This window comes from Drosophila navojoa, chromosome 3 (assembly GCF_054131105.1).
Source record: "Drosophila navojoa isolate 15081-1374.11 chromosome 3, UAZ_NAV_1.0, whole genome shotgun sequence".
Classification (NCBI taxonomy): Eukaryota; Metazoa; Arthropoda; class Insecta; order Diptera; family Drosophilidae; genus Drosophila; species Drosophila navojoa.
In genome coordinates this window covers 12,867,495-12,880,885 of record NC_142891.1, presented here as the reverse complement: position 1 = coordinate 12,880,885, position 13,391 = coordinate 12,867,495, and the positions used below count along the sequence as shown (strand labels likewise).

Sequence of the window (13,391 nt, the reverse complement as noted above, 5' to 3'; positions counted from 1 at the left end):
TGCGGTTGCAGCTGTTGCATGACAGGAGGAGCGTAAAAAAATGAAAACAAACTCCAAAATTAGCTAACGAAAAATGCACAAACCTTATAATTATTATGTTCGACAAGTTTGTGTCTTAAGTCTTTTGTTTGAGCATATCAACGTAAATAAGTTTCATATAGAACTGGATAGACTTGACTCCCAGAAATATTTCACTTAATTAGCATAAAATATTTTTCTTAGATTTCTTTTACAAAATTGTTCCCATTGCCCGTTCAAACGCATTTAGAAACGTGCTTAGCATCTACAAGCGGCTCCGACGAGCTGTGTGAAGAATTTTTAGCCGCTTGTCTTTGCATGCATAATTTATAAGACATTAAAATAATAAAGAACACACTGCATAAACACTCATATCATCATGTATCATCGTGAATATGTGTGTATATGTGTGTGTGAGTGTGTGATATACTTAGTTAACGCCTTTTAAACGAAATCAACTATCTCTGTCTATAGTGCAATAGCGTTCGGCCTTGCGCTTTAAAAAACTACGAGCATCTATAAAAACTGCAATTTATAATTTAAAGAAAATAAAATAAAAAGTAAACTTAAAGTTGCCATAAAATAAATATCGAAGGAAGAAGAGGAAGAGACAAAAGCGAGCATATTGCATACGAAAACGGGAAACTTCAAGGATAACCAGCTGACATGCCACATAAATTGGATTATTAAAAAGCGGATCACGATACATAGACGAACGTAATACATATACATTGTATATATAGGTTGCATATATAAGAGGTGAGTTGCATACCAAAAACTATATTTAAATGGGGCACGACAGGGTGAACAGAGAAAGGGGAGAAAATGAGAGGAAGAATGATTGGCTTTTATCTAAGCATGACTAAACCTCTTATTGCTTAGAAACGATATGAAAAGATAAACTATTGATTTTCTATAATACTCTTATCTTATGAAGATGCAAATAAAATATATTCCATTTTTAAATTTAAAATATAAAACATCATAGCTGATTTGTCTCCCTATCGATTTATTCTTTAATATATTTATGACAAATTTGAGCATGATAAGTTATATTTCAGTTTAGAAAATCTGAAATCCGGAAGTAAATTTTAATTTTGATGCATATATTCTCAGCTCTAATATGACAAGTTTTAGCTTATTCACCTAAGAGTAATCTTTTCGATTATTATTGATAAAAAATGGCATTAGAATCGCCTTTTGTTGTCGCTTGGATCAACTCTGAGCTGACATCATGCAACAAGCTTATAAAAGCTGAACAAAACATTCCATGGCACGCCTTTGCCTTTATATCCATGGCTGTACTCATTGCGCAAAAATGTGATTATTTATCGATTATCGATAAACAATGGACAGACAAAAATGGCACGCTTTCATTTTGCCAAGCGATCAGCAATCAAACTGATTGTATTTAAGTATATGGAGTATCATAATGGATTGTGTTTAACTAATTGATTGATCGATACGATTGTGACACAGAGGAAAGACTAGAGATACACACACACACACACACGCATACCAATGCCATAAGTAGCACAGCAGCAATCAACATCAAAGAACAATTTCTTTTACTTTCTATAAAGCAAAACAAAAGCGTTGACTGTCTGCCGGCTTATGTATGTATGTAAGTGCGTCAGTCAGTTTATCAGTTCGTCAGTTTGTGAGTTCGTCAGTCTCGCATTCGTTTGTCACATTTATTCAATAAAGGCCAAGACGACTTCCAAGTGGAGAGTCGAAAAAGCGAGAGCGCTACGGCACAAAGAGTTAACCTCAATTTTTTGAGACGCACTCTGCCGCATGTTGTTGCTTAACACCAACACACCAACACCAACAACTGCTCCAACACTAACAAAAACAATAACAAAGCAAAATGAAAAAAAAAAAAAAAATGCTGTGTAGTATTGTTGTTATTGTTCGGCTGTATATACATACATATCTTTTCGGTTAGAAAATTTCACTAACTGGAAGTGAAATGCAGAACAAATGACGTGTTTGCTGCCGCCCCCTGCCGGCCGCCGTCTCCTGCTTCGCTCAGAGATCTGTAAACACATTTTTTTGGCAAGCATTTTTATTTGCTGAGTTCATAAGCATTTAGCGCTGGCCAAATAAACTTGTTTCGTTCGCTTGGCAAATAAATTTGTGTGCCATGATCTTTTTAGTACAGCATCTTATGGATTCGTATTCAGATGAGTTCTGCTTAATGCCTTAGATAAATGAAATTTTTCGTGCTAGCAAACCAGTCTGACTAGTTCGAGCGCGTGTTTTACGCGCTGTGTATCGATTAGATTAGTCATAATTTCATATATTGGCATGCGAATAGAAGCGGAAGCTGAGCGTTCGTTTGGTTCGACTAGCGGCAAGTGCATCATCTCTTTTGTCTATCTAAAAACAAACACGCATTTAAGCTTAACTTTCCATTTCAATTGATTTAATCCTGTTTCGCTTGAATTCTATTGATTGTCTGTTTTTTTTTTTTATTTGACTTAATCCACATTCTTTAAGTTCGACATTTACCTAGAATTTTCTCATAAGAACACCGATTTTATTCTCCCTCTATAAATAGCAGCTGACGCCTGGACGTCGGCAGATAGACCCTCGAGCAACCCTAAAAGAAATCAAATTCAATTCACAAATCTAAAGTCATCCGCAGGTATAATAACATAGTAGCTCTACACTCACACACAATAGAAGTTACCTTAGAGGTTTGTTTACCTGCGCGAAGGTGCAAGAAGTCATTTGAAACGTAGCCGAAACTAGACACATCTTGATTGCGACTGTGAGACGCGGTTCCCCTCGCCGCCTGTCTGATAAATAAGCCGCCTCTGGTTGCTCAAAATTTGACAAACAACTCACAATACATCAAGTGTCAGTTAGCTGCAGGAAAGAGGGGCTACGCAAATGGGCGTGGCTGACCGAGTCATGCAATAAGATCCCCGAGCCCTGATCTCTTGAACTGATTAGTGGTTGCTGATCATAAGAGCATTCCAGTGCGCATCATTGAGGCGCTTTGTCGGTCGAGTTCGTGTCTTCAGTCTTTCGTTTTCTCGACCAATCATGCGTGCAGTCCATATCATTAAATAATTATATGTTACTTGCCAATAATTTTTGGATTTCAATCAAACGTCATTTTCTAATCAACAACTTTTCCTTAACAATAACAAAACAAAACCGAAATTCCCAGCCTCAGCTTCCGTCTACCTCTCGACAGTGAAAGTGCCTCAAAATCCTATTCTAAAAGCGAATTAATGCTGATGCCCCGAGTGTCTTTTGTGCGAGTGAAATAAGAAAAAAAAAGAGCGCTTAATCATCTTGAAAAACAGTTGACAATATCATAGACGAGTAGGTTTCATAAGTTTTCCAACTTGCATCTGCTATATGGCGGTGCTATGGTGGGCGCTTTCTCGGCGCCTTCGTCGATTAGTTACAATTGACACGAAAAGTTTTTCTCTTTCTTTCGTTGTTTTCATACATTTTTTAATTGTGAGAATTGTGTACGGTACGTGCACATAATGCCACAAGAAAGTGGATCTCTGGTGCGTCCGGCAAAACGTTTTGGCGCTGTCATTGTCGGCAATTGTTAAAAAGTGATTAAGCATGCTGTGGCAAAGATATCTGCCTGCCAACACCGTAAAAGTATTTCTTTTAATTGCATTCGCTACAAAATAAAAGTAAAATTTTCATGAAATACATAATACATTTAAAGTGCAAACTTAAGGCGGAAAGTTGAGAATTATAGACATTTCTTTAATAATTTTAATAACTGTTTTTCAAAAATTATATTACAACAAAGTTTCATAATCTGATTTTTATACCCTGAACCCATTGTTATTTATATAAAAATTATATTAAATATAAAATGTGTTGTGTATATGTTTTTTTTTATAGAAATTCTGGGGAAATATTTTTCGTATACAATTAATATATATTTTCATTTCTTCATTAATTTTAATTTTAATTTTAATTAATTTTTTTAATACATTTTCTAAAATCAGAATTTTATCTCTTAAATACATAGTAAATTATGTTCTAGAATTATTTTAGAACAATTCGGATAAATCATATAGAATACATATGTATATATAATATAAATAAATATAAATAATTCATCATTTTTGCTCATTCTAATTTAAGTATAAAACTTATATTAGAACGAGTTTTTAAATCAAAATTTTCTTCAGGCATTTGCGAATAAGTTTTGAGAGCTCTGAACTAGAAATAATTTAACAGAAGATCAAAATGTAGACAGTTTAAATATAAAGAAACTCGGAAATGTAAAAGTCCATTTTTGGTTTATGTTATCTATCTCTACATTCATTCTCCCTCTCCGTCTCCCTCTCTCTCTCTCTTTTTAAAATACTTAGCTAGCATATAAAAGACTTGGGCAAGCAACTTATGCATTCCTCAAACAACGCTCACTTTCAGCTTACAGCCGAAATTTTCAGGCAAATAGCTTGGCAAAAAAGCTATAAAATTCACATGAGTGCTTCACACCACAAGCAAACAAAACCACACACATACATACATAGATACACACCCTCAGCTCTTAGCTTGACTCTTGACTTGTCTGCCGCCTGCATATTTATTTCCAACTTGGCTTTAACCTGTTTGCGTTTCGATGTTGTAGTTGTTTCTTTTCGCTGCATTCTCGAGACCATCTTTGAGTTTGAAGTAGCTGCGTCTTGAATTTCAAAAAATCACTAAAAAAAAAAAACTGTTACTGGTGCCGATGGCGATGACTGCGCCGTGGCTCCGATCATGATAGCTACTCTTTATACCCTGGCATGATATCACAGCTGCGTTTGCCTCGCTGACTTCACACTCATGAGTGGGTGTTTGACTGTATGTGTGAGTGTGCGTGTGTGTGTGTGTGCCGAGGTGCAGCTCCATTGCATATTTAGCATTTTTTTCCACCTCGCTTTGGTCAGACTTTTAGCTTGTTTTGTTGATTTGCTTCTGATACTACAATATTTGTGCTATGATTTTTGTTTCTATGGCTCTGTTTGAGTTTTCCACTTCACTTTTCATTAAACGAAAACACATTGCAAAGCAAAACTCTTACTTGTCTATTAACAAATTAAACATTAATTGCGCTCACTGGACTACGCCCCGTCCCCTCGTCTCCTTCGACTAGCACTGCATTGTGAAAGCGTTTGGACAGTAGAAATCATTTGACCATTTGTGTATGCTACTCGTGTGTGTGTGTGTGTGTGTGTGTGTGTGTGTGCTCTGCTCAGCTTTCGTCAGTTTGCACATAAAAACAAATATTATTTTTGTTTTTTAAGCTTAAACATATTTACTAGCTGCTGGCGACGCGAGGCATCGGTGGCAAGTTACAAAAAAGACAAACACAAGACACAGAGAGATAGAGAGAGAGAGATGTGAGCGTGCCTTTATTTGTCCATCCAGAAATAGCCAAACAATCCACTCGAAGATTTATCAATGGAAAACGATGATGAAAGCCTGCGATAATCATGAGGCCAATTTATATCCATGCAATTAACCTTTAGTCGAACCTCTAACTGTAATTACCCAACCTACGCCGACCGCAAATTGTATGCGCGGACCACAACCTTCACAGCTCATTAGACCCTTCAAGTGCTCATTGCTTAGCGATCTCCCTCTCCCTCTCCCTCTCCCGCTCTCTCTCTCTGTCTCAGTGGATAAGCCACAACGCGAACCACTTTAAATGCGAGCACAGCTTCAATAGCTTCAAAGACTGACTGAGGCTTTTGGCTACATTATTTATGGCAACCCAAATACCAAAACCGTTCACAAATGCCACATGCCACAAAATGAAACTAGTTCAATGGGGCTGCCCAGCTGGTTTTCTGAGGCTGTAAGTGGAGTCTGGCTGGACAGTGGCCAAGCAGGCAACAGACTCCAAGCATCGCTTGAAGCTGCTGCTGCTGCTGCTGCTGCGGCTACCTGCGAGCCCAAATTAAACACACAAATTTGTGCTAAGGCAAAATATCAATAACACACACACACACACACAAACAAACACACAAAGTAAGCGTCGCTAACTGAAATGAAATCACGCTGCGATCAACAACAAAAACAACAAACTGAAGAAATTTACATAAAAATCTGGTTTTCGATTGTAGAACATTTATTAAAAAAAGAACAAAAAAAAAAAACACAATTCAATTCGTTGCGCTGCAGTCGTTCAGTCATAACGGACCCAAAGCGGATATTATAAGAAATATCTTTAGTATTTATTGCAAATGAGAGTGAATCTGATTTGCGTAGGAGTAAAAGGGCTGCAATGTGGGTCGACAGCCGCCTTTATGGCCCTAGTCGTAAATGTGAATGTGCCAAAGAAATAAAATGACTGAAGCTGTTGCTGAAGAGACTTCTGTGAATTATTAAATCAACGAAACAAGAATGAAGTTGACTAGTAAAAGACAAAATTGAGAAGATTTATGGTATTACTCTTATTTAGTTATTTATTATAGACTGGAATTAGTTCAAAAGATTTCAACAATAATGTGCTCTACAAATTAAAATATTTTATTATATTATACTATTATATTATACTTTTAAAAGTATGCATTTGCTAAAGCTAATTAAAATACAAAATAGAAGCATCAATAAAATATTTTTGTATGATTATACTTTATTAAAAAGGTGTCTATATAAAATTCTAAAAAACAATATATAATTTAAAAAAAAAAAAAAAACGATTTAATGAATGATGATAATATTAAAATAATAAAATATAAATAAAAACAAAACAAAAGGCATAATAAAGTTTAATCTAAAAAGTATAAAATAATATTAAATTAATTAACGTAAAAAAGAAAAGTATATTCATATATATGCCTCTAAATAATATATATTGTACAATCCCAGCCCTGGTGTCTTGTGTTTGCAGTGATATAAACAGGTTGAGCACAAAAACCAATCTGATTTTTCAATGAAACTTTTACGTTTCAATCGAAAACCTTGTTTTAAAAATAAAATGAAAGTCATCTATAATCATATTATTGGCTAGATATATTTATTTATTTATATAAAATATATGAGCAATTGTAATTTGCTGCTTAGCTCAAAATGGAAAGTATATTCTATTTACATTAAAATCTATATTTTATTTAATAATTTACAAATGACTAATCTCAAATAAGGAAATAAAGACCAATTGAAACCCATAATATAAATAATACTTGCCATGCTTGCAGCCCTGTTTCAATGATCACTACATATAGTTAGTTAGTTTTCTTTTCGATTCGACTAGTTGTTAAAAAAAAAAAACTAATCGCTTTCCCTCGCCTGCTCCTTTTCCAATCAAACCCGCTTACTCGAGAGACCCAATTTTCGAACAGCAGGCTGTCATAAAAGCAATTGACCTTCAAGCGTTTCGATTTACAAAGTTGCCGTAAGATCGTAAAAGCAAAACTAATAAAGTTTTTGGTCATTAGTTGGGCGGACATAAACGAGTTTGGCACAGTCCGCGCACAGCCAGCGCGCTGTGTGGCCAATATTGGCTGGCCAGGCGCCCGGCAAGTGCTGTGAGTGAAAGTTCAGCGTTGCAGCGCTGCAGCTTGGAATGAAAAACTGGAAATATACGCCATGCAGTTGGCAATGTGAAATGGAAAACTAAATGCAGCCCATAAATGGCAAGCCGGCAGTTGGCTGCAGTTGCTAAAGCCAAAAAAAAAAAAAAAAGTTCACCAAATTGCTCAGCAGTTGACTTTTACCATTTGTCTGTGAGCTGCGCTGCAGTCATAGCCAGAGCCTACTGTATGCTGCACAACCAGCCGCATTTAGTCATCGCCAATGTTTTCTTTAAATGTCGAAGGTGTCATCAATAATGAATGCTCCGACTACCTCATCTCGTCTCGCCTCTGCAAGTCCGCCGTGAACCGGTTTCAGACTGCGACTGATGCTGATCTTTTGTCTGGCTTTTAGTTTTTCTTACAGTTTGGCTTTTCATTTCGATCGCTTTGCATATGCTTGAAAATTTGAATTTTGATTGACGCTCCACGAGTTTGGGGCCTTTCCGCTCGCTCTGGCCATTGCGAAACATCTGTGCCGACATGTTTGCTAAAAAGGTTTTGTTCGCTGCATTGCCACACTCAAGTCTTGGATGTTCTGTACGCGTTGCTGATGCTGACGATGGTCTGTCTATCGCTATTGTTGTTTGTGGTCATGTGTTCTGCGCTGAGAGAGAGCTGGCTGAAGTCTCAGAGTTGTAGCTGTCAAGTTCGTTGCCTAAGTCTTTTGTTTGCAGTGATCAAATCAACTAAACTTAATCACTTCTGGAAAAATGCATTTAATAAGTCTTACCTAACTATAAATAAATATACATATACCTTAATCAGTCACGAGTATATCTGCTGTCGCAAGGCATTGTGTTGGCCATTTACGATTATCTCTTACCTTCGCTTATTGATCAAACTAGCTTAATTAATAGCTTCGAAAAGGTGTCATGCACGCTGATTACGAAAGGCCCATAAAACAGCAACAAAGATTGAATAATTTTTACTTCAATTTCCCATGCCGAGCTGTTTTCATGTAAATTTTGTGAATATTGCCAAATGAATTGAAACATTGGCGCATAATCAACTAAGCATATGCGAGATGCATAATCAAAGCCATAGTCGAACCTTTCACTCTCGTCCGGGCGCCTCTATTTACATGCTAAATGCCTATTAGCTCTGGGCTTGTTTGTATTATCAAGTATGCATACGATAGTCGATATTTGCATATTGCATATTGCAGTTAGCTATGAGCATTGAGTCAGAGTCGGAGTGACGCGATCATCTGTCTGAAATATGAGATGTTTTCCTTTGTTTTGTCTTGAGCTGGACTCTGTCTGCATAGCCAGATAATATATTTTCGGCTTTTCGTTCGCCTCGTGGCATAGTTCGTGCCGAATCAAAATTCGACTCATGCTTGCGGGACTCTTTCATTAGCTACGATTATATAAGTAAAATATTTGTCGGGGTGTTGACTTCTAACCGTCTGACGGCTAATCGTATGGCCCGAGGGGCGGCGCATGTCTCAAGAGCTGGGGAACATAATAAAGTAATTCAATTAGCCATAGAAATGGCATAAAAACTCAACGGAAACTACAGTTAGGCACAGTTAACGAAATTTGCCGTTCGGCGAGAACGAAAATGGATAGCAAATAAATAAACTTGGAACGTAATGATGAAAATGATAATAATAGTAGTAATTTATTAACTATGCTCTCTGACAAAGCTCAGCAGCTAAAGATTTTTCACAGTTTAAGCTGCTGTGACTTTGACTCATTAGCGGAAATTAATGTCAATGCTTAATTTACAATGCTCAGTTTAGCTAATGACCATGCGGTTTTTGGGCAAGCTCAAACGGGCTACGCCCCCTCTATAAAATTGACACTGCCTCAGCTGCATGGAGCCACTAAATAAATACACATATATACGCTCATATACACATGCCGTTGATAAACAAAGTCAACTTTTTTTTGGCGCCTTTTCGTAGACCAAACAATGGCAGCAATCACCCACACACAAATATTTGTGCTGTTCAGCTAAATAAATAACACTCAACATAGACACAGCAGCAACAGCAACAGCAGCAGCAGCAGCAACAATTGTGAAGCCAGTTTGCTGCAAATGTTTGGCAGCAAGTTGCTTTGTAGGCCAAACCGCATAGCCAGCTAATTGCAACAACATCGACAGCCATTGCAGGAACAACAACAACAGTTGCCGGCTGTTGCTTAGCAAAAATGCGGTTTGGGTGGCTACACAGCTGCACCATAGCCAATAGGACGTTGTATGCTTTTTAACGAAGGGGCAATTGAGTATAATTGGGCTGACAAAATTATAAGTGCATAAACTTAAACATAAATTAAGGAAAAGGCTCATTAAAAAACATAAACGGGAATGTCTTTGAAAGATGTTAGAGGACGCTGTAAGTGGATAAAATTATAAATTTATTAAATGGGTGACATTTTAAAATGAAAAGAATAAATATAAAATAAATGGGAAATAGAAAATGATTATAATTAACGCATTTTGTTGCATATTTCAATACTTTCACTTAAGACAATGACAAAGAAATAATAAATTACCTAAGAAATAAGCAAAAGTAAATGATGTCAAAGAAATATAAAAAATATGTATTTAAGTTAAAGTTCTATTGTTTTGATTTTATTTATTTCTTTGATTTCTCTTCCTCTTTCTATGCCCTTGATGTAAGGTATACTGAAAAGAAAAGCGAGAACTATCAATATAAATCATATAAATATTGGACTATCTTTTGTGATAGCTTCATCAATTATGCCTTATAACTAATAAATCATTTTACCAACCTTCTTTCCCATTAATTTATTTTATTCTTATGAATTCCTATGAACTGAAATGTAATAAATATTTTTTTCTCAGCTCACAAACAACCCCAATATACCTGAACAACCATCTAAGTGTATGAACTCTAGAGAGTTTTTTTACATCTCTGCTCTTCTGCATGTGCCTCCAGTTTGTTTATGTTTTCAAACTAAATATTCAAAAATTAAATTCAGTGCGCGCGAGAAAAATCATAAATGGTAAAATTATGCGCGTTGCATAATGCAGGCAATTGAGAAACGGGCGCCGCCCTTTTTTGTTTGTATTATTCGAGCTACAAGTGCGAGAAAAACTTGGCTTAAATTTAACTTCTTTTTTTTCGTTAATTAACGTTGAAAGGCTTTGACTTTGGCTGGCGGCTGGTGTCGTGTGGTGCGTGTGGAGTATGCTGAGATTACTTGCAAATTAATTTGCCTTTCAATAAAAAAGATGCCGACTGCGACACCGACGCTGACGCCGTCAGCTGTAAGCCGCTTTGTACGGCTCAGGTTGGCTCGAGTTTCAGCCTTTCGCATGCATTAATCAAAGTTATCTAATAAGTATTGTTGTACGGGCGTCTGTGTGCCGTTACTCGCAAATGAAACATGCACAAGTGGCCAAGTGCTGTGCACAACCTTCGCGTTTGACTAAATTTTAAGCTGAGACTCGAGATGCCAGCGCCTGTGAGCGTGTGTGTGTGTGTCTGTGTATGTATGTGGAGATTTTATTTGCGGAAACTGTTAATGGGCTGAGCTGGACTGGACTGGGGTGTATCACATACGTCAAGCTTTACAGCTATAGCAAAAATAATGATATTTCAGGCAAACATAAACAAACAAAAAATTCATTACAAAAGACTTAGGCAACAAACTTGTTTTGCCTGATGATATAAATATAATAAAAATTGCATTTGACGAGCTATAAAAATAGAAAATTAGTAAAAACAAAATGCAAATAAATCATCAACGAGAAGATGGGAAGTGAGAGATGTAAACAGTTTTTAAAATATGCAAATTTCTTCACGTTAATAAAACTCAATTAAATTTCTAAGCAAATGTTTGCTGTTTAATTTCTTCAAACAGGCTGAGTTATGTGAGCATTAACAAAAAACAACAGCAAAGATATACCAATGCATAATGTGTTAGTTAGTTATAATTAGTTGACAACAACGTCAACCTTGCGCCCCGATCTCAGCTTTCAGAGCAACACAAATGCCAGACTGTATGACTTATTTTGCATAGCATATGAATGAAAAGACACACACACACACTCACACACATATACACACTGTGTCTGGCCATTTAACAATGAGACAAGAGTGAACTACAAAGTTCAGAGAGACAAGCACTTGGGATTTATGACAACAATGCAAAGAGCCTTAAACTTTATATGTAAAGTGTAGAGGAGGCAGATATAAGAAAATGATTGTATAAGGCGCAAAGTCAACTGCGCTTAAGTTTTGGTTTCTTTTCACTCTGTTTGTGTTTGTAAACAATATGAGCAATTGACATGGGCGTCTGACTGTTAAAAGAGTTAGGCTTCAGCTGCTGCTGTGCACAGATGTCATATTAGATTATATTAAGTTTATTTAATTAGTGGAAAGTGATTAGAGAGAAGATAGAAATGGAATATGACTTTCTAACATTTATATATATTTTTCAAAATAATATAAATGTAGCCTAATGAAAGCTTCTAAATTTAAAACTACCGCAAAAGATTCTTTCATTTCTTTTAAATGATCAATCAATCAAAATTATATACTTATATATATGTATATATTTTTTGTCTTTATATTTTTGTGACTCGCTTAGTCTTAGCTTACATACTGTCGATTTTGAGTGTTTTTATTTATTAGCTTAGCCCACATACCTTAGTCTTCAAAAAGACAAAACATCAGTCCGCACTTCACGCAGCCAAAAACATATTAGTGGAATTTATTGCCTGGCTGAGACCTCAGCGCATTAGTCAGCTTATAATACGTATATAAATATATGCAAATCTTGTGCGGTTTCTGGTCAGAAACTTTCTAAACCGCATTCGCAAAGTTTTCCAGCCACAAAACACGTGCTGCGCTCAAGTTTACAGAAGTGATAAAATTGCTAAACGCTTCAAGCTAAAATTGACTGCTAAAAATGTCGGCGACATCGTCATTCTCTATTTTTTTGTTATTTTTCGAATTATAAACAAGTTTTGCTAAATTCATTTGGTCATTATGGGTGCGGTTTTTCTCATTTGGTTGTTGTTTGACTTTGTGCGGTGATTTCTTGCATTTTATTGTATTAGAAATAAATTGTTAATCTGATTTTCTTTGTCATTTTGCTTTTTCCTTGCAGGCTGCCCCATTCAACTCTAATTGGCCTCAAATCGGCAAAACATGGCCAAAACGACGGCAGCCAATTGGCATTGGCTGGCCGCATTGCTGTCGCTGGTGCTGGCCATTCGCACAACCACAGCGGATGAGGCGTTTTCGTGTCCAAATGGTAAGTTCGCATCCAACTTGAATTTCCAATTTCAGCTGCACCTCAGCCACTGCCAAGAGGCACGTGCGTGGCCGCTGCAGGTGTGGCCAAAAACGAAATAAAATTGCGCATAAATCAAAGCGTAAATAAATGTAATTACATATATACTGATGTACGTACATCGGTATATAAATTATATGTATGGGCATGCAAAAGTATTTGCTGTTTTGTATATAGGCAAAGCGGATGTTGGATTACCTTCTTGGCAATGGGTCGGGCAACTTGTCTTTGATTTCCGTCGATTTAATTGCTGTGCATTTGGCTACACTTAAGATATTTGCCAAACTGTAATTAAGTTTTACTGATGTATTGATTTTTCTACCAACTTCTAATTATACATTTAATTGCATGCGTATTAAAACGAATTCAGAGACAACGTTTATTAAGGTCAATTATTTCCGGCTCAACTTAGAGCAAAATAAATATATTTTAAAATATATTATTCAAATATATGTCGAATATTTTTAAAATTTAATCCTAATTTAATGAATCTTTGGAAATTAACGAAAGCATAATTCCGATTAATAATAACTAATAATTT

General features: G+C 36.1%; 1 protein-coding gene across 4 annotated transcripts in view; it reads left to right on the top strand.

Annotated features, from left to right (window-relative positions):
* The window catches only part of uif (sushi, von Willebrand factor type A, EGF and pentraxin domain-containing protein uif), a 37,142-nt gene that overhangs the window by 1,548 nt on the left and 22,203 nt on the right, over window positions 1-13,391 (top strand). For all 4 annotated transcript variants that reach the window (XM_089258498.1, XM_089258495.1, XM_089258497.1 and 1 more), the window contains exons 2-3: window positions 493-777; window positions 12,665-12,811. In XM_089258498.1, the coding sequence (XP_089114624.1) occupies window positions 12,706-12,811 (106 nt within the window). In that variant the 5' untranslated portion in view covers window positions 493-777; window positions 12,665-12,705. The remainder of the gene's footprint in view (window positions 1-492; window positions 778-12,664; window positions 12,812-13,391) is intronic.